The 21812-nt window shown below is 42.0% G+C and overlaps 1 protein-coding gene across 1 annotated transcript; it reads right to left on the bottom strand.

Annotated features, from left to right (window-relative positions):
• Positions 1-1830: 1830 nt before the first annotated feature.
• Positions 1831-19866, bottom strand: LOC105829310 (protein cortex). Its single transcript, XM_036295262.1, has 9 exons — positions 11887-19866; positions 11723-11795; positions 11283-11453; positions 11034-11201; positions 10583-10763; positions 9927-10134; positions 9262-9577; positions 6547-6681; positions 1831-3237 (listed from the first exon to the last, which is right to left on the bottom strand). The coding sequence occupies exons 1-8, from the start codon at positions 12190-12192 to the stop codon at positions 6620-6622; spliced, it is 1485 nt and encodes a 494-aa protein (XP_036151155.1). The 5' UTR covers positions 12193-19866; the 3' UTR covers positions 1831-3237; positions 6547-6619.
• Positions 19867-21812: the final 1946 nt, after the last annotated feature.

The following is a 21812-nucleotide window of genomic DNA, read 5'->3' as shown; positions in this document are numbered from 1 at the left end:
CCGGTTGTTGTTTCAGGGTGAAGGGCTCAGGTTAGATAACAGGACGCGAGAGATTATCGTGACACTCGGCAAGCCTGTGCAGACCGCACGGTCCCGCGGTCGATCGAAAATTGGAGTCGCAAAGCGCAAAGGTATTTTTCATCATAATAAAGCGCGCGATTCGTCGAGCGTGAAATAACTTGGAGCCGCGGCGTTTCACAGTAGCTCGCGCGATTATTAGCCGCTATCGCGTACTTATGCAACCGTCCTGTATTCGGAACGATGATATTTGCATGTTTCCGGGTATATATACCTGAGTTGTTAGCCGCGCAAGAAGAGATAGCTCGCCACGTCGTATTCGATGTCGGGGTGACGAATGACCCATGCCCGTTCGAAAAGTGAGATCGGAGACACTTCGGTGTGAGTAATCCTCGCGGATTTAACGACGTATAAATCAAAGATAATTAGTAACAAAATCATATTGAGAAAGGATCGCCCATAAATCATATTTAAAAAACCGTCCGCTGACACTTGCAAATGTCTCGTGTACAGAAATGAGTTTTCAGAAGTTCTATTTCCTCAAGTTTGAAATGACTTTAAACATTTTACACCTTACTCGTTTACTATATATGAGCCGGCCTTGGACGTAACCGAGTTTAACTTCTTCCCTTAAAGTTTTAAAAATTACTTACGCATTACGATGGCAAAAGATCGTCCGAATGGCGCGGTTAATTTCAAATTTTATTGTATTATCTTTTTTGCCTTATTTCTTTTTTTAAAATTTAATTTTAATATCGCATTTTGATAATATTTAGCAATGTTTTTTATGAGGTCTCTTTTGATTAAAAACAATTTTTTTCTAGAAAAATGATTACGAATATTTTATATGTAAAAACAATATCAATAATGGAGAATTACACATTGTTTTAATAACTATATTTTGTTGATATTCTTTTTTTTTTTAGAAAAGAAGGCATGATAATAAAAAGAAAATAGAGAATGGAAAAATGAAAGATATGATTTAGAAAATCTACAAAATTAGGAATGAAGTGACATTCTAAGCTTCAAAATATCCCCTAAGAAGTAATTCATTAAAGCAAACAACTGCTGTCTCTGTGATAACAGAATTGAATAACCCGAGTCGTTTTCCTCCTAGAGGAAAAAATTCTGAATACTCCCACAAAGCCGGGAGATACTGTTTTAAGAAGCAGACGGGTATTTCGACATTTATCCATTTTGATAAAGTCAATTAAGATAAAAATAATTTGTCGCGGAAAGTCGCTATCCAGAGACTTGGAGCATCCGACGGTCGATGCTCCGATCGCTAGATATATATTGTTGCGCGCGCGCGCGCGCACTCACGCACGGGCACGCGTGCCCGGAATCTGTGAGTGCGAATTATATAGTTATCTCGCACTATCCCCGCGGTAAGTATAGCCTTCTTTTATTTTTTGCTCCGAAACAAGCGCGGCAACTGACATTTGTCTGGCATTCAAACCGGGAATGCGTCATTGATGCCGATCGACATTAAGCATATGCAGCAGGGTAGCGCGGCTTTAAATCGGATTAGCCTCGCGTCCTCTGCGGATACGCAACGAATCGGGATTTCACTCTCCCGCTCGCTTCTCCGCAAAATGTGTGTGCGTGTGTGCGCGCGTGCGACGATGTAAATCGCGACGGCGAGGATGACGATGAGGACGATGACGATGGACGACGACGTGAATTGGGACGAAGGAACGCACGTCCGTTTTACGATGCATTCGCTTTTAATCGGCCAGCAAAAGCCATTTTCCCCGCGCCGTCCTTGAAAGGCTATTTTTTTCCTTTCTATATCGCAATTTGTATTTTATATTTAGAGCTCGATCGAATATGCGAATGGCGCGTTATGGCGCGCGGGACGCCGATAAATTATACAAATCCGCTCGGATGAATCGTTAAAATTAATCGGTTACGAAACGGATCGCGTTCGGTAGCGCGTTCGATGACATTCGCGACTCCAAGATTCTAATTTTGCAATCTGAAACCGTCTTACAAATAAGCGATACAAATATCTGCACGATAGGCAAAGCGTAGCGCTTAAACGGCGTAAACAGCATTCGTAGCGGTGTGTAACGATCCTATATTTGTAAGAAGCAGAAGGAAGTAAGTCCGAAAAAAAATTCACTCTTTCATTTCTCCTTCCTTCCGAGAGATGTTCGAAGAAAGTTCAAGAAGCACGGATACAACTTCACGAGATAAATCTTGGTTTTAAGATAACGTCGTTATACTTAATTTGTCGTTTTGTGTGCCGCGACATTTTCTCCGGCAATTTCCAGCGTTTGCTCTTTTTAAGCGGCTTGTTTTTTTTTTTTTTAATTAAAAACATTTTTATTAAACGCTTTATTAAAAAAAGACTCGAGTGAAATTGAACGCCTTCGACTGAAGAAAAATTGCACGTCAGATAAGATTAATAATCTTCCGTTTAAAATTGTCGCATCGTCCTTGCAGTCTTTTTCCGAATTTCTCTCCTTCGGTCCGCGAGAGATAACGCAAAGACGTTATTCAGGTGCAATTTTTCAACTGAAAGAACAAGGAGGGGCGGGGGAGGAGGGGAGAGGGGAATTTACGGGGCGAGTTGCACAAAGTCTGAAAATTACGAGAACGAGGTTGGCGGATATCGAATAATCGCCAGTGGTCGAACCAGTCGGCCTGCGTTGTCGATACGACGATGTCGCAATCGCTCGACCGTAAACTGGACCCACTGGGCCAGTGGTCAACCGTGAATGGCCGACCACGCCCTCGTGCACCTTTCACAAGTTTCCTTTATAAAATGCTACTCTTTATAAATTATATCTATAAAATCTACAACGCAAACATTCGCTTCTATTGAACATCGTCAACGCGGTTCCTAGATTTGATATCGTCACTTTGACAATCTTCAGCAAATGACGAGAAGGAAGGAAGAGCAATTGCATTCGCGATAAGAGACTTGCATAACAATTGACAGATTTCTTCATTTTTCTTTTTGCGTTAGCTACTTTATTTTATTTGATAGATTTGAAAATTCTTCGTTGCCGTCGTCGTCAGCCTTTCAACGTTCTCTCTCGAATGGAACGTCAACCGGGCGGCATCGCCGTAATGTTGCGGCGGCAGACTCGATCGATGTTACAGAATGCAAAGACAGCGTTCACTCGCGCCCGCGATCCAGGTTGACGAATTACTTGACTGCGAGGCGGTCGGCAAAGCCGGGGTTCTATGATCGATACCTGGAAGGTGCGGCTTTATTTAGTCGCAAATAGAATATTTTATAATTATATTGGGTATTCAATTATTTTAGTACTTCTTCAAGTAGAATAAAATGGCTTTTTTGCATTAAAAACTCTGCTATTTAGTTGGCAATTAAAAATCAATAATAATTAAATAACACATAGTTACATTTAGTTACAATCTATAATTTATAATGAATTTCAAGGTAATTGTTTTATATGAGTTAATAATTTTATGAGTCTATTAATTAATTTAAATTATTTTAGAGACCTGTATTTCGAACGCGTTTATAAAGATATGTGTTAATGCACTTTTTGCTGTTCTTATCTTTATAACCATATGAGTTTTAATGTATATTTTATATATGTCTGCGTTCCGATTTCTTATGTGTTTTTCTTTTATGACGTATAAAATTATAACTGCAGTTCTACCTTGAGTATTCTAGATCTCTAATATAAATATTAAAGATTGATTTAAATATAATTAAATATGTCAGACACAGAAAAAAATTAAGAAGATGCAATATAAAATAGATATATAACTCTATTAATGAAATTTTAAATCTTTTTAAAATCTACTAAAAAAAATTAAGGTTGCCTAAATTCAGAATAATTGATTAATTTAATTAGTAGACAATATCCGTACTTTATTAACGCGAAGAGAATGATTTTTCCTTAAAAAAAAAACCAAAAGAAGTTAAATTAAGGATATAGTGAATTAGAGTTATAAGTTTTGCTGTAAGTCAATCTGTCTCATGGAATTAATTACCGCAATTAAATAAATCAGAATTTAAATCGCTTTTAATGTGGAATGAGCAGTTTCACAGAAAAAACTCTGTTTAATACAATAATGGACAACAATTTAGTACAAAAATATTAGAAAGCGATAGTAATGAAAACAGTCAGTACGATATAGAGAATGCAAAGGTATTTTTTTATTAATAATCATTATCGGAGGTCGGATTCCGTTAATTATGGACAGCTAAACGAGAGTCCTCCGAAGAATGCAGCCATGCTCCGTACTAACGAACGTCGAGGTAGACGAGAGCACACGGAACGTTTCCTACCGTATCTGTTGTTAGCGTTCAATTGCGTTAGATTTCATTTTGATCCCCTTTTTCCAAAAAAAGCGAAACCAAGCGGATACTTTCCACGTTTCCTACTCTTTCTCGCGTGAGGAGGGATTTTTGCATTTCAAATAGAGATCGACATCCGCGTGCAAGAAGCAACTTAACTTTTATTTACGTTCGCGATTACAAAATCCCTCTCGCACGTTATATATTTCTCTCCCGTCCTCCTCCCGGTGTACTATACTATCGCCGCTACCGCTTATCGTCCCGTGGACGACGTTCGTTTACGTTTCAACAAACGTCGAAGCATGGAGTCACACAGCCCGTCCGTAGTTCCTCCGTATACTAGAGAGAGAAAAAAAAAGAAAGAGAGAGAGAGCGAGAAAGAGAGAGAGAAGTATCCGGCCACGCGCGCGAGGCGAGGAATACGAGGAAAGCGGCATTAGCGTGCTAAGCAGATGCAGATGAAACAAATGGATTCGCTCGGTGACCGTCGTAAATTCACGGTATCGCGACACGATCCGTACGCTCTCCGCACGAACGAGGGTACGGAGGGACCGCTGCGCGCCGGCATCCTCCGCCGGTCCGCGCGGTGTGAAATTTGCTCGGTATCTAGGAGCGAACGAGAGGGTCCGTGCTCAATCCGCATATAATTACAGATGTACGTAATACACTCGCTCGATTCCGCGTATTAATTTTACGATTGCATTTACGAAGCACCGCTGCCGCATACCTTCCAGTACTTTCGTGCCGGTCGGCGCATCGAATCGGAGCACGCGAAATACACGCGTGCACCTATATCCGGCAACTCGGGTTGATTTATTCGTTCGTTTACTTTTAGCGCGAATTAATCGGGAGTTCGATCGGGGAACAGATTACCGCGGGAGGCAAGTTTCTTTTTTTTTTTTTGCGTGCGACGTTTAATCCTCTTGAACGGTTCAGTCGTTCAAGTATTATTAACGGCGAATTTCCTTAACGCGCGAACGATACGTTGTAACGAGCGCGGATGTAAAAGCGATGCGCTACATTGAACAATAATTTGTCGGTCTTTCGCGAGGCACGCGTTGATCGATGTCAGGCTGTTGTAGGGGAGGGGGGGGGGTGGTCGTTTGAAGCTCGGTAGCACCCGGTTTGTCGGTGGGATTACTAATGAATTATTCGCGGCTTTTGTGTGTGTTATCGCGATCTGTGCGAACCTTTCTTTCCACCGTGAGAGCCACCGCGCCATTTCGGAATCTCTTTCTTTCCCAAAATAGAGGCTCACGTAACGCACCTCGACGAGAGGTGTACCTACAGCATCGAAGCATGTGCGCGCGTGTGAAGGGGGGGGGGGGAGAGGGTAAAGAAATATGTATTAATGTATATCAAGCGCGCGACACGCGAGATTTCGAGATTTTTTTTTCTTCCGGCCCAATCGAGCGACGCGCACGACTTCCCCCTCGGTCATCGATTCCTGCTGAAGTCATCGACACGTGACTGCGCGACCGGTCCTGCAATCCAGTTCCGTCGCGGCCCAATCGGTCGGGCGGGGAGGGGGACACACGGTCGGGGCGAGGACGAGGAGGAGGCCCCCGGGGAGCCTCGATCGCTATCGTTGGAATCAAGGACGTCCGCCTACACCACGCTTTCCGTATACCGTTACTACCGAATTCCGGCTTCCCCTCGGGCTGCTCCCCCTCCCTCCTCCCTCCCTCTCTTCTCTCTCTCTTCCCGCGCGAATGAGCGCGCGGCCGACGTCGAATTCGGAGGACCGCCGGAGCTCGACGCGGGCTCCTCTCCTTGAGCGCCGCTTCTACCCGATTCGCTCGGGATTTCCTCACGTTGGAATCCGGATGCCCGAGGAGCGAGAGCGGGCTGCTGAAGCGCCGAGCGAACGACCCGCAGCTGCACTCGCGGCATTCTTCGCGCGTTGCGAAATTGCGCGTGTTCTTCGTGGCATGTCGCGTGCTCGCGTGTTCCTTCGCGTGTACTCCTCCCGCCTTTCCCCTCCCCCCCTCCCCGTTTTCTCGTTCTTACCCTTCCGCCGCGTGTGTCAGCGGGTGTTCGCGTGTGGGTGGCTGGACGAGTCTGCGGTGTGCAACAGCGCCGATAGCCAGCGCGTGCAACGGTCATTGATGCACCCGCGCGCGTGCACGTGTGTGCGTGCCCTAGGAAACGTGAGAACAGGGGGGGAGGGGGATGTTAAAGAGACTCACGAGCGTTCGGACTGCTCGCTGAAGGAAATACTGAAGAAAAAAAAAAAAGAAGAGTACCTTCGGTTGACGTAGAATCGTAAATCGACCATCTCGGAGTAAACAGCGATACTTCTTGTTAAATGTAATGTTTTCACATTACCCTTATTCTCGCGTGCGTTACTCGCAGGGCGGGTGTCTCTCCAGAGCAGAGCACTGTATAATTATGAAACGCAAATATAGTAAAAGAATTAAATGTGAGAAAGTATTATTTTATTAAAAACATGGCGTAATAATAATAATAATACAATTATTAAAATAAATAATTTATTAATAGAGACACAAAACTTTTGTTATATAGTATAAATAATATATTAAATTGCATTAGAAATAAAAATTATTAAAATTGCCTAAATTTATTGCAAATATTATCGTTTAAAAAAATTTGATTTTTTTTAACGATAAAGGAGATGAAGAAGCCAAAGATGATATAATTAAACAATTGCTCAGCTAAATGTACAAAGAGAAAAATATAAATCTAATTAACAGAATTTGAAACAAACCATTTTTAATTATTTAATAAAAATGATATGTACTATATATCTAAAAAAATGATAAAATAAAATCAAAAGAAAATGACAAAACATTACAGAATACAATACGACATTATGCGATATAATAATAAAATATTCATACAAGTTTGCATACAAAAAATCTATTAGAAATAATACCGTGAAGAAATGCATCTGCGTTTTCTTTCCCTTAAATTTGTTCCTTTTTTCGAACTTTATTTAAAATGACATGCTAAATTAGTGTATGTTTTATCAAGCGTAAGAACTTGATAGAATCCTAAAATCTGACTGGCACGATCATATTCTAAGCGCAAAACCTTCTTAAATCTTTTTTGCACAGCGGACTGTTGCCGCAGATATTGCAAGATAAGTCGACTGTTCACGGCACAGTGCGAAATTACGTTTTACGATCGCCGCTAAATTAACGCTTCTAAATGGGTTCTTAGCGCCATTAGATTTAGCGAACTGCAATTATCTACACTGTGCGTCGCGTTAATTGCAGCAATGGCCACTTAGGAACAAACTCTTTTACGACCTACGATACTTGTTTGTAATTTTGCCTACCACGTCTAATTTCGCTATATTACATAAATTTTTGTTAATTTACATACATTTTGATACACCACATCGCTTGTATGATACCAATATATCGTAAAATTTCTAACGTTTTCTTTAATTCATAATCATCTCTGATATCTCTTTGCGAGTAAGGATTAAATAATATAAAAATCTATAATTAATAAAAAAAATTATAAAAATAACTTTATGTAAACTTTAAAATGTGATTCTTTAGTTTACAAAGTATGAGAGACAATTTTATAATTTATAATTTTATAATTTATATACATAAACCTATTGATGCCATTAAAGCTTTAAGCTATAATATAATTTTAAAAAATCAACAAAAAATAGTATAATGTTCTATTGTGCTGGCGACGATATTAATATTTGATAGTACAAATTCGCGGAATTGCCAATGTGGATATATAATTATTAATATTATATATCACGAATTATAATAATCATTTATCGGCGTTTGGAATAAATTATCTAATTGGATTATAAACCATGACTCCTTGTTTCCGCCATGTAGAACGTTCGACAGACGTATATTGTTTTCGGAATAATTTTTCATTGCCAAAAAAATTCCATATCGAGCAGACATTATTGCTGCAAAATGTTACTGTAACAGATGTTAAATTTAAATAAAATTAAAGGAAAATGTTTCGAAGAAAATGTTCTTGAGTGTTTTATTTGTTAAAATCGGAGCTTTCTTGCCGGGATAAAACAAATAATAGATAATAAAAAGTCTTAAAAATTGCTACTATCTAATCGCTATTATATTGTAAAATAAAAGTTGCAAGATAAAATTAAAAATTTGTAATAAACTTATTAGCTACAATAAGATAATTTATTGAAAATAATAAACTGTGTGCATTCTTATAAACGAGAAAGAATATAAGAATACAGGAATGAAAAGAAAACTAAAGAGCACAAAAATAAACGTCCGAGTTATGCGGCGACAAAATATCAAATAGCACAAGAACATTATAGCGATATCATCAAAAGTAGATTAATCGCTACATAACTCAAGGAGGCAAAATATTGCAGGTAAATTTAAATCTTGGAAAGTTTACCAAGTATCCAAGGGAATCAAGTTTTCTTTATAAAAAGAAGCATTAAAATTAACTTTAAAAGATAGCCGTTTTCCTTAAGAGACAACAAGTATAAATTGCGAGTTCAAGATTTATTATCTTACCTGACGTCATGTAGTAGCAACTTTCAAGGCTTTTACTTCGTTGATTATCTATTAATACAAGAGATTTCGATCTAAATTGAAGTATTTAATAAATTAATCGTTATGAATTATCTCCTGTACATATAATATTTTTTTAGTTTGAGCAATGACGTCTGCATATCTTATTGCCTTAATTATTTTGTTATTGATTGCATATCTCGAAGCCCGATAAAAGATTTTTTGATCGACTTAAATTTTCAAAAGAAAAGTGATTTTTTACTGCTAATAAAATAAAATATTTATTTTTCTACGTAAAAAGAATTAGATTCTATTTTCGTGTTAACCAAACAGTATTCTCCAAAAAATTTTAAAGTTGATCATTATTAAAAACTTTTTGATTTAATAAACTATAATCACGATCACATTGTGGGTTTCTTTGAACTAAATTGCTACTAAAAAAAAAAAAGAAAGAAAGATGTGATTTACTCAGTTGTTTATGCGTGGCATTGAACTTCAAGAAGGAGAGCTTCGTCTCTTTATCCAGTGACAGCACGTCGACGATCCGATTGAAACTGGCGAGCACCGCGACGATGGTGTATCGGTTGTCCTCCTCTTTGTATGTCCAATGTACGACCAACTCACCGCTTAACTTATTCCAAGCGAGATTTTCCACGCGACCGTCGAACTTGGTGCGCACAAAGGCCGTCATCGCGCACTTGTTGACATTCCATAATGACAACGATCCGTTCTTTCTTCCGCCTATGCAAAGCAACCCGGACACTTGGGGGTGCCAGGCGACCGCCTGTCAAATACAAACATTCTTGTCATTTTATTGGAAAAGTGCAAAAAAATAATTTCACTGTGGTATCTAAAAATTTAGCTAAATACAGAACTAAAAAAATAGTTATGTTGGACCATTAAAATAATAATATTGAACATTTGAGATGATTGCTAGAATGTCAAAACTTTTTACAACAATATTATCATGCTCGGGCTTCCTATGTAATTATTTTAACGATTTAACATAAAATTATTTTTATATCTAATTTGTTAGATATTTAAAAAATTGTTCTTTCCATATACAAAGTGAATTTCTCTTTCATTTCTCGTTTTATTAAGGATTATGATTGAACAACGTTTTATCAGCCTACCTTAACAGGTTTATAAAATTTGATATTGAAACAAGGAGTGAACTCCGGCCAGGTGAACAATCGAACAATTTTATCCCGCGCGCTTGATACGAGATATTTGAAATTCGGCGAGAAACTCAGGGTTAGGATGTCAGACTCATGCACTCGTTTCCTATTTAACAACTTGCCCGTATCGGCCTCGTATACAGATATTTTTCCGGAACATCCGCTGCAAATTATTTCTTTTTATTATTTTTATCGTTTTATATGTCATTTTATTATTGGAATATGTCACGATCTAATCTCGTTTATTTACGCAGAACATTTTCTCTTAAAATTTAAAAATTATGGGAAAAGAATTATACATTTCGTAAAATTTAATTAAATTTTAAGTATAAAAATTTTATCAAAATTGTAAAATTTTTTGAGAAGGCCATATATTATTTTACAACTTCATAGTTTTAAAGATACATTTTTTTCTACGTATGTTTCCGGTTGTCTGGTTTGCAAATTGCAACATGCTGAATAAATTTATTTTAAGTCTTATAATTTAAACGGACTTAAGTTGTCAAATCAAGGTATAAAAGTTTTTTTTTTAATGTGTGCTTTTAATGGAGTTGTTACGATAACATCCACACGGTAGAATCCGAGGGATTAATTATAAAGTTGATATTCACGTGACGATCTGATGATCGTTAGCTGACCAACAGATGCAACGCATAACGCAGCCTTTATTTTCGATCGGAATCCAACATTTACAGTAGACGGTCCACGAGATCTTCGCTTTCCTCAAATCGTACAGCATGAGCGACGATAGACGTACAACAGGAACGAAGAGGGATATTGTCAATTTATCACCTGAAAACAGCAATGATTCTGTGTTAATTAGAATAAAGTGGGATACATTGCAGTAATTTTTAACATTCAACAAATCTTTACAGATTTAGTAAGCGTAACAAAATATTATTTGCCGTTACACCTGTTGAATTTTTGTTGTCGATTAAAAGGCATTGATATGGAAAATAAATATCTTATAAAAAGAGCATGTTAGCCCAATTGCGTAGACCTTCTGATATCAAAATTATACGAGACTATTATTTCTTACTCTGCGTTTGACGTTGTACTTACCATCGTTGCTCCACTTAAGGTCGGTGATTTTAGTATTTGGATTGTCGGGATCCGTACCGGTGGTTGTGATCGTTGTTATCTTCTCACCATTGTTGTAATATATCGTCAGCAAATTGCAGTCACTCACGGCGATTAGCTCGTGGCAATTCCAATCGACTGCCTTATCATCTTTAAATCATTAAAAGTCTGAGAGACGTAGATTTAACCGATAAATTTAGATACTTTGAATCGTGAACGATTGTAACGTACTTAGTACAGAAACGGTATCGGGCATACATAGCATCCTGTCTGCACTTCCTATCAGAGTTTTTTTGCGCGGCAGACACTTCCAGTTTCCCTTTTTCTCATATTCTGGATACGGCGGATTTTGTGGCCGCGTCATCGAGCCACTAAATCGTAAAATCTTGCCCCGATCTAATTCTGTCGAGAAATATATACCATATTATATATATCACATTTAAATCATTGTACGCTCAAAAGATGAAAACTCTATTGAAAAATCCTAAATGTCCTAAGCCCTAATTTTATTTTTCTAAAAAATAAGTAGAATTTAAAACTCTAGAATTCTATTTTATTAAGTACAATAGAAGAATTATTCACGTAGATACACTTTTATCTTATATTGATATTAATTAGTACAGTTATATTATTTACACATGTTAGTCAATCTAATTGCAATCAAATATTACCTGGCATTAGACTCCACTCTATCATAATCGCACGCAAGGCTTTACGTCGGTACGTAGTATCCAGCGACTCGACCTATTTTTTTTTATTTTTATTTTTTTTTTTAAGAGGATCAAAACGATTACACAATTAGAATCTTGAATCGCGACAATGTTTCACACATTACCTCTTTACAAACGTCTAGTATATGTATATCATCCTTCTTCGTCGTATCATCTTTCGTTAACAGATAATGAGCCATATCGACACTAAAACCACGCCGGGACGACAAGAATCTGTCTCCCGGATAAGTGTGCTTCGATATCAAGGGACACGTTTCGATTTTTATGCAGTTCGGATGCTGAAATTTCTGCGCGTTGCATTGCTCTGGCTCTGGATTGTCGCCGGCCTCGCACTTATCTAGCGGAGTAGACGCCAAGAGCCACTTTCGTGGAATAACCTTGATAAAAAAAAAAGAACCCTTTATACACATGACAGTTTGTTGGAAATTTTACATTTCATATTTCTTCTTTCGAAAAACAATATTAATAAATTTACGATTTAGAACGAGGAGGTTTCCGTGAAAATTTTTCCTTACAGCTACAATGAAACATTATGGTCCCGCGAATTGAGAATGGATTATGTAACTTGGGAGTTTGAGTTGAAAGAGAGCTGCATGCAGATATGGAGTTTTGATATTCGGATAGAAGGACGCGCTGTATTTCTTGAATTCGCCCATTCGACGAGCACATCGCACAGTGTGTGATCGATCGATCGTCGCTCAATCGTTAGCCCACGACCGTCGCGGGCCTAATTGAAAGCTTCATTCCCACGGTGAATCGGGTGGTGGAGAATCGTGCGGTGGGGCCCGAACCGGTCAGCGACGACGTTATACGATGCGAAAACGCCGCGCATGTACGCGCCGCGCCGTTCGTGGGCCGCACCACCTGCGGCAAATCTCTGTCTCTTGCAGGGGATGCTCCTCGAAGTGAGAGACAATAAATTCGAGGGACAAGAGAGAGAGAGAGAGAGGTAAGGAAGGAGAGACGATGATCGCACTGTATGATCTGAAACTTTTCTCCGTCGCAAACGTTTGAGCAAGCGTTCTATCCAACATGTAACATTTAATTTTTTTCGATGTTTAACACTGCGGAAATATCAATTTTTTAATGTTAGGAAAATGTTAATATGTTACACACATGTCGCGTTGCTAGTCTTATACACGATGTAGTCAGTGTAATCGAGAAAATCGAGATCGACGAGAGATCGGAGGAGCGAATCCTCCCCGAGATTTTCCTGCGTGCAGCCCTCAATTCGCGTTCGCGCAGCGGATCATCCGCGGGGAGGGGAGCAGTTTTCGCGCTTCTGCTAACAGAGAAAAACGGGAGGAGGCTGCGCCGCACACAGAAGGAGAAAAGATTCTACCAGACGTAAAATCCAAAATTTTCTACGTCCGAGAGCGGCCGAGTGCGGAGGGTGCCGCTGGATAATTTCTGCTGGCGGCATTATGCACGAAGGGGTAATACCTTATACCGACCATTGTACCCCCTGCGAACATCTGGCTGTCCGGGGTTAGTGATGGATGGGACAAGTTACCGAACCTGATTCCCGTAGCTGGACCAATCTCACGTATATACACACGTTTGAAGAAGGAAAAAAGGAAAGGGAGGAGGCTCCCGCGTTCGCTCGCGCGTCTTATAAAACTTTAATTTGCAAGATATTAAACAAACTCCCGCGAGAGTCCATAATTCACGCGCGATTTTCGCTCGCCTTGCAGGAGTAAGGAACATTCGTCTGTTCGTATGTAAAGCTTGCGTTGTTTATTCCACCTATTACTTTGTACGGTTAATTATACAGCTGTCTTGGTGCAGCAGTTTCGAGAATCCTAAAGAGGTTTATAAGAATCTAAAATGCCAATGCGCGTTCTATATATATATATACATATCTCATTCCTGCAATTCCTGCTCTGAAAGGCCTGTTTGCTGTATCGATTTTATTGCTCGCGCGAAAGGTCTAGAATGTGGAAAGTCAAGATCTCGTTTCTCTCTGGATATCCCGGGCGTTTGAACAGGAATTCCAATTTCGAAACGAGATTTCGAGTTCGCGGCCGATACGAATGATAACACCGGCCGGTTGGCCGGGTACGATCGCGCGACGCAACGCGACGATCTAAAATCACTCGGAGCCAAGCAAACTAGCAAACGCGAGACGCGCGATCTCCCTCCACTTTCGACACCCGTTACGAGCGTAGCATTAGATCGTACGTTAGACACGCGATTGGCTCCCGTCGCATGCGAAGAGGTTGGGCCAGGTGGGCCATCAGGGGGCACATGACGCGATTGGCAGCACAAACAGCCGCGGAGGAAGGGGACAAACGGGTTAGCGAATCTACAGCTTCACTGTAAACGAATTATTACGCCTGCTTATTTTAAAGTTACCCTTATTCACAAGCTTGTTTCGTTTGAAGAACGATTAATTAATTAATTAATTCGCCATTGATTCACAAGGTAAATACCGCGGAGGAATTATATGCATTAAAACACAATACAAATTAATTAAAGTATTAAGTCATACTTTATTAATTGGAGATACAAGAATGAAGTTATTTGGCAATCCTATCTGTGGTAAAATCACTAACCAAAAATTCATTCTACACTGATCAAAAAATTTATAAGTATCTGTAAATGAAAAATGATTTGATATATTTATATTACTTTAATAATTGTTCTTTATTTATTTGAATAACTTAATGTATTAATTTAATACATATTATTGATTTTGATATAATCTTTGATTTTTTATTTGAGAAGTTTATAATCTTTTGAAGATAGGTTCTAATTCGAAAAATTAATCTGTAAATTATGAGCAGCAATCACTTGATAAAATTTTGTTTAAACTAATTTTTAAACATTTTTTAGACAACAACTTACATTTTCATTATTCTCAAAATTAATTTTTGTAAATCTATTTTAAAATTTTTCAAGCTTGAATTTTCAATTAATTTCCTCAGAACGAAACTGTTTTAATAGAGTGTGCTTCAAAATGCATCCAAGTACCAGTGGAATGCCCGTTATTCCTCCGAACTGACAAAATCTCGCGGTACGCGTCGCGCGCCGGAAGCAAGCACGAGAGCAATCTTCCCGTGCGTCTTGATCGAGGGCGCGAAATGCGTGCGCCGAGATCAGGTGGGGAAGAGGCCTTCTCCGACTGCGACGGGCGCAGGACGCGGAATGCACGACGTAGGACGTAGGACATAGGTTCCCCGCGGGTGGGGAGTCCTCCGGTGCACAGCATCCTTCCCTCGCAACGGCGAAGCGACCGAACTGGTCCTGAGAGAGACACGGCGAGGGGGGCTCGTGAGCCGTGGCGTGGCGGGCCCCGTTTCTGGGCCCGATGTCTGCAGCCCTCAGTCGCTCGCTGATGCTTGGACGAGCAGGAGTGTCGAGTTATCCTTGGGCAGGGCTCGTCGCGATTCTGCCATTTTTTTCTCTTTTTTGGGGGGGGATGCGAGGGAGGTAAGGCCGGAGACTAGAGAAGAACGTCGAACCGATGTCCGGCCAATCGCTGCTCCTCCGTTTCATTAATCCCGAATAGACCGCCGAGTAATCGACCTCCACCTCTCCAAAGATTGCCGAGAAATAATCCAGGATACTCGAAGGCTGTTGCATAGTGGTCAGAAGGGAAACTCAAGATGAGTTTTCTTCCCCCCCCTGGGACTCTGAAACAACGGGATCCGTAACGATTCGACGATCGCTACTTCGCGCCACTCGGCTCTCGCATTCTTGACCTTGAGCCCCGATTTCCGCCCTGGTCAATGATCAATCGGCCTATTGCAAACAGTTAACGGATACTCTGCGATCTGCGCCGAAGATATCGAGATATTGACGACAAGGCATAACGGATATTTCGTCGAGGAGTGTCGATTGACAGTGCAATTTTTAATGTTTAATTGAATTTACTGTAGATTACCATCGTATCACAATATCAATCGAGTCACCGATGTTGAAGATGACAGATTTAATAGCTAAGGGCATGACGAAGGGATTCCTCCCTCCTCTCCTCGTGAGATGACGATGGAAGAAGATTACAACACCAAAGTCTCGATCGTTTTTCTCGCGTTTCCTTGGTGCGTCTGTGCTAGAGGAGTGCATGACAATATCTCACGTCTTGTGCGATGAGAATGCTTTATCTTCTGAATCCTCAGAGTGTGCAAGGCAAACGTTATCTTTAAAGAAAGAAAGAAGACCCACACTTTATCGTTATCGGTCGGACGTTACTGAATGGTGCATTGAAACAAAAAAAAAAAGCGAATCTTCTCGATTCAGGACCTTCGTAAAACCGCTGTAGTGGCCGCAATCGTTCCGGTGCAAAAAAAAAAAAAGAAATACTCTCGCCCTGGCTCGCCATAGGTGTGGTTCGTCGCGGACGAGTTTGCCGCGAATGGGTCTCCCGAAGTCGAGTCCGCATCGCGTAAAATCGCGATATGATCGCGATCCTACGTTACAGTGCGTTTGGATTCCGATGTGCGTGCCGAGTTGGATTACGCCGCGGGGTTACTCGACGGAGTGATCGAGGAAGTGGGAATCGGCTGTGATCACCGCGCCGCGCTGCGCCGCGCACCGGTCGGGATCGATCGAGCGGAAAGGCAAAAAATCATTCCGGCAAACGAGGAACCCGGAGGCCTCCGCGCTCGCGCGCGCGTCGTTACAAGGATCAAGGATCAATGATCTCGGTGTGCGATGATTTTTCGAATTCTCCGGGGAAATACAGTTAGGCGCGTTTTAACGTTTTCCCCGGTCTCGCTCTCGCCGGTGGATATTATCTCGTCGGATAAACGTGCCACTATTCGAAACGAGACTTTACGAAGGCAATTCGCGCATGAGTACGCGGTTTCTTCGACGCTTTTATGCAGCAAAACGCGGACTCGCGCAAGAAATTCTCTCGCCGCGTGTAGAGAGAGAGAGAGAAGGAGAAAGAGTGGTAAAAAACGAGGCTGAAAAAGAAGGATTTCCTAACTTCCTGCGAGTCGGAACGTGAGCTTAAGGCCACTTCGTGTGCTTGACAGACAGACGACCCTAAGATTTCGTCTTAAAGTCGATCCGAATTGAACCTTGGATGTATCCCAGGTGGACTTCCTTGCGTGACAGCTTCATTTTTTCATGAGACGAAAAGAATGAAAAAGTGTTCAGCCAAGCCGAAGGAACTCTCCCTCGACAGGGAAGACTTTTCAATAAGTTCAATGTTGGAGGGATCGCGGAAGGATTTTACAAAGAGAATTCGCAAGCTGTCGAGGACTCGACACACGAGTGTGACACGTGAAAGAGTAAAGCGCGACGTCGTTTCGGATCTCGCGCCACCTTCGCCGAGAAGGGAACGTCCCCAGAGACTTCGACGCATGCACAGGAACATCGCTGGTAAGTTGCAATGCATTGCAATATGCACCGAGGTCTCCCCCTCCCTTTCTTCCCTTCTCGACCGCGAAAAATGTGACCTACCTTTCGTACCGTGCAATTGATTGACGCACAGCGACACAGATTTTTCTCGATACAAGCTAAAAAAATTATATTGAAAATTATATCAAGCAGGGAATGCTCTTTAATCAAGCATTTTTCGGACGCTTTAATCCACTGGTCGATCGTGGCGTTATATGTTTCTTTCATTTTCCCGTCCGCGTGACACCCTCTCGCAAAGTAACGTCTGCGACCCCCAGCGGCTGTCCATCTCGCTGTTTTCTCTGTCTCTCTCTCTCTCTCTCTTTCCCTCTGGATAATTCCTGGCATAGCAAGAAACACAGCCCTGCCATTGTTTTGCAGGATACGTATTAATGAAAAAGCAGGTCTTTTCCGAGCTATCCGTTCTCAATCAGCCACGGCGGCTATCATCGTCAGCATGATTTTGTGTTATTACAAACTCCTGACAAAAACTCGTTTAATTATCGTTGCCTTACATGCGTTATTGGCCTTTAAACGACGGGAGATACATCGACGTCTCTCCCCCTCTTTCTTTTTTTTTTTATTCGTTAACATGTCATCTATGAGGCTGTTATCTACGAGAACAAAAAACTGCAACTCTAGAAATCGTTCCCGCCGGATGGGAAGACCGGAGATTCATTTTCAACTGTTTCACTCGCAACGCGGAAGCGTTACGTTACGGACGTAAAAGACGAAGATAAAGATAAGAGCGAACGCGTGAAGATATGGCAGTTGGAATCGAAAATGACACATGAAGGATAGCTACCTGCCATCTTCAAATTCTTCGACTATCTCAGGATCGAGTCCGCCTCGGCGAAACTGGTTTCAAGCGCGGCACATTCGGTTTTAGGCACTTCCGCCGCATACTGCGCGAGTCTATGAAACGCCAAGTGTAGTCATTACGACGATAACTTCGAACCCCTTTCTAGCTGGAATAACAGACCTCTCGGCGATCTCGGACCTCACCGGCTCTTAATCCTGTCGAGGTACGACGGTCGCGAGCTCTGGCCGGCTATCGACTTAACTGCGGCGATAACTTGGTGGTACGACTTTGTTGCCGCAGATCTCGGGTTTCGTTCCTCTCTCTCTCTCTCTCTCTCTCTTTCTCTTCCTCCTTAACACGTGAAAATACAAGTGTATCTTTGCACGCGTTCTCGAAAATTGAAACGCTCAAGATGTGCGATTGTCATTCGCTGAATATCTGAATCACCTGAACTTCGAGGGTTTCTTTCAAAAGTAATCGCGTTAAAATTGTAATGCTTGTCATACATTTTAGAAGAGTCAGAATTAAGCTTGTGCAGTGTTCAAGCTAATATTTGTTGCTCCATTAAGAGTCAAAATTCCTATTCCGTCTCTTTAGGAGTGAATTCAAACTTGGACTTTGCACAATGTTAATTTTTGCCTTTTCAGGGTGAAAATTAACATTGTGCAAGGTCTGAGTTTAAATTCACTCTTCCAGAATGACTGTAGAAGCACATCCCACGTCTCCGTCGTTATTGAAGTATCCTATTTTGTAACGGACTGATCGGAGAGCGCGGTGTACAGATCCGCGGGAGGAATTTTGCGCCGCGCGAGCTCGTTATCGCGCCGCGCCGCGGCGATGTACGCGCGCATTGGCATGCAACGCCGAACTCGCCTGGTTATGGAGTTAACTGCGGCAATAACTTTCGTCGCGACTTCGTCGCTTCGTCCGCCGGGAAGAGCCCTAACGAGTCGTCGTCGCGGCTCGACAACAACCTACGCGGGCTATAGAGGTCTGCGAGCGTGCTCGGTTTCACAACTCTTTCTCCACCTACTTGCGCTCCTCCTCTCGCGATTGTGAGCGTCTCGATTGGAGTAGCTAGCTCGCCGGCTAAGCACCAGCGCGGCCGAGACGGGGACCTCGGCGAGAACACCACGCCGCATCGTGCACCAGGAGCCGAGCCGCCTTCTCGATATGGCCCTACCAAATACCGCAATTTTAGAGCAAAACTGGACCGCCTGACCGCGCGCTGATAACGTATCTTCGCTCGAGAGCGATCCCCCGTCCCCACGTGATGCTCGACACAACTTTAATTTGTCGAACCGTGCGAATTAAAGAACGCCTAGATTTTTATATAAAAATGCGCATACAAATGTCACACAATTATATATAATATATAAAATATTGCACATTTCTTTATCCTTAAATTAATTAACACGTGGGATGAGATATATTTCACACTAATTATATAATTAAAAAAAGTACGTTTTTATGTGTCCTTTCTCTCTCTGTTCTTATTAAATTTTACACTTTGCTGGTCGAGGCGAATGTCGTGGGATGCGTTTCATCGTAGGAGGTCCCCCCTTCCGAAAATCCTTCGAAGACCTACGAACACGAACGATGCCCTGCCCCGACGGTATGTCACGATGATCGATCTGCTGTAGCAAGCGCGCGGTTATGCTCGCTGCGCGCATGCGGCGATAGCGTTCCCGTCTTGTCTTTGTCAAACGGTTATATATCTCTTTCGTTCGTAAGCCCTCCCGATCGGCTGCAGCGCGCTTACGGCTTATGTAATTCCTCATGCGTTTCGTAAATTAATTAACTCTTAACGGAAGTATGCGCCCGCGTGACACTCGGGCTATGAATTATCGAGCGGCTCGGATACAGTTTTATCGCGGGACATAAGTCTCCGTTATAGCTCTGCTTTCTCCATTTACGATTTTTAGCGATAAAGTTTACGGTTATCTTATGTACAGTACACGGAGAGAATTTTCTCTTAAAATTTACCCTTAAAATTTGGTAATTGTTTAATGTTACTTTTTAGTAAAATTTACTAATAATATAAAAGTATAGTAAAATTCCTCGAGGTCACACATTAGCCCACAATTAGCAGATTTTGAGGGTAAATTTTAAGAGAAAATTCCGTGTACCTGACTACGATTTCTTTTCGCGTAACCCGTTCAAATGTCATCACAAATGGTACGGGTGATTGTTATTAAAAAGGGAATCTGCGAATCTAGCGTAATCTTCGAAATAAACTTAAAACGCGGATTCCTTAAAAAAAGAAATTCAGAATTAGGAAAACACTTCTGTTTGTGTTTTTTTAGAACAGAAATTGGATTAGAAAGAAATCATTTAATAATTCAGGAATTAAAGAATTTTTTGTCCGCTTTCCTTATTACTCACAGGAAAAGGAATCGTTTTTATAGTGCGTACGGTGCGTGCATGCGTGTCGGAATTAAGGATTTACGAGTAGAGAGTTTATATACTCGAAGGAATATTAATTACTCTGTCGCGTATCGCTCGCGAGCCAATCCGAGGTGCAGTGTGTAGCGGCGAAGCTCGCGCAAAGCTCGCGTGTTGCGGATTGATACAAGTTCATTGCGCCATTACGCGTGAAACCGCGCATTAAAGGCAGCGGGGATAACGCGCGGGTAACCCGCGCCGCGTGCATTCCAGTGATCTCGGTATAGGTATGCGCGCACCTCGCACGCGATAGTTTCGCGATCGAGTGAACCTTACGGTTTCACGCTCGTTCGGGCGAGGTTCTTTCGCCACTCGTCCCGCTAGTATCATAGAAACAGAACTCTCGCGATATCCTCTCTCTCTTTCTCTCTCCCGTTCGCTCCGGATGTATCGGTAGCGCGATCTCACCCCCTATCCTCCCGGTTTCCGAGTTAACGGCGTGTGGCAATCGGTGGCCAGTGGCTCGGCAACGCCACCGATAATTACGTCGGCGGCGAGATTATCGCGCGAAAACTTGGCGCGAGCGAAAGAATTTCAAGGCGGAGCGCAGAAACGCGGAGCGATCGTATAGGGATCGGCGGAGCGTACCGTCGGTCGGCGCCGCGCGCCGTCACGATCGCTCACCCCAAATCAATTCGATTAATCGCGTTTTAAGCGACAACCATCGATAATTGCAGTTGCTTAATCGCGCGGAGATTGCCGTAACGATCCATCGCGCGGCCGGCGCGGCGCGATGAGGCAACGCCGGCCGTTCGGTAACCGGCGGCAGCGGCCTTATCTCCATCAATAAGCACCTGTCGAGGCCCCACGTTGGCCCGACGTGAACCAGCCAGCAGCGGTGTGTTTCACCTCCATTCACGGAATGAAAACCGCGAGCGGAATGGCCGACCGCGTGCACAATCCGCCGCGAAGAGAGCCGAGCGTTTTGACACCTCGGATCCGAATCGGAGAAGCTGGGCGTCATGCGTGCGAGTGTGGTTGCCCTGGGGCTCTTATTTCCTCAACTACGCTGTATGCATATCGAATTACGTAAAATACGGGGAATTGCATCGATTCCAACTTTTTCTTCTTGCATATCACGCATCGAGATAAATTTATTTCCTCGCGTGCCCCCTCGGTGCACGTGTATATTCGACGGTATGGTCCTTTTTTTTGATTTTTAGATTCGTAGATAATATAAATGTTAATCAACCGTCATAAGGTTCATTTGCGGTGGAAATGTTGAACGCGTGCAGACTGAATGTGCTCGCAGCATTTGCTGTTGCGACATAATAAAAAAAAAAAAAGGGAAATTCTCTGTATCTTTTACCATGCAGTCTGCGAAGGCGAATGATGGCGCACAAAAAAACCGATTTATCTCGACGTACGGGCAATAGCAAGAAATTCGCATTCGATTTCTCCTTTATGACGATTTACGATTCAATACGGCTATGA

Source organism: Monomorium pharaonis, chromosome 1 (assembly GCF_013373865.1).
Source record: "Monomorium pharaonis isolate MP-MQ-018 chromosome 1, ASM1337386v2, whole genome shotgun sequence".
Lineage (NCBI taxonomy): Eukaryota > Metazoa > Arthropoda > Insecta > Hymenoptera > Formicidae > Monomorium > Monomorium pharaonis.
The sequence above is the reverse complement of the archived record's forward strand: the minus strand, read 5'-3'. Positions and strand labels throughout refer to the sequence as shown.

Excerpts from the sequence above, each read along its gene's own strand:
- LOC105829310 (XM_036295262.1), bottom strand. The coding sequence starts at position 12,192 with ATGTGTATAAAGGGTTCTTTTTTTTTTATCAAGGTTATTCCACGAAAG. Across the intron at positions 10,764-11,033 it reads CCTTAAGTGGAGCAACGATG|GTGATAAATTGACAATATCC; the intron begins GTAAGTACAACG and ends TGCTGTTTTCAG. Across the intron at positions 9,578-9,926 it reads AATTTTATAAACCTGTTAAG|GCGGTCGCCTGGCACCCCCA; the intron begins GTAGGCTGATAA and ends TGTATTTGACAG.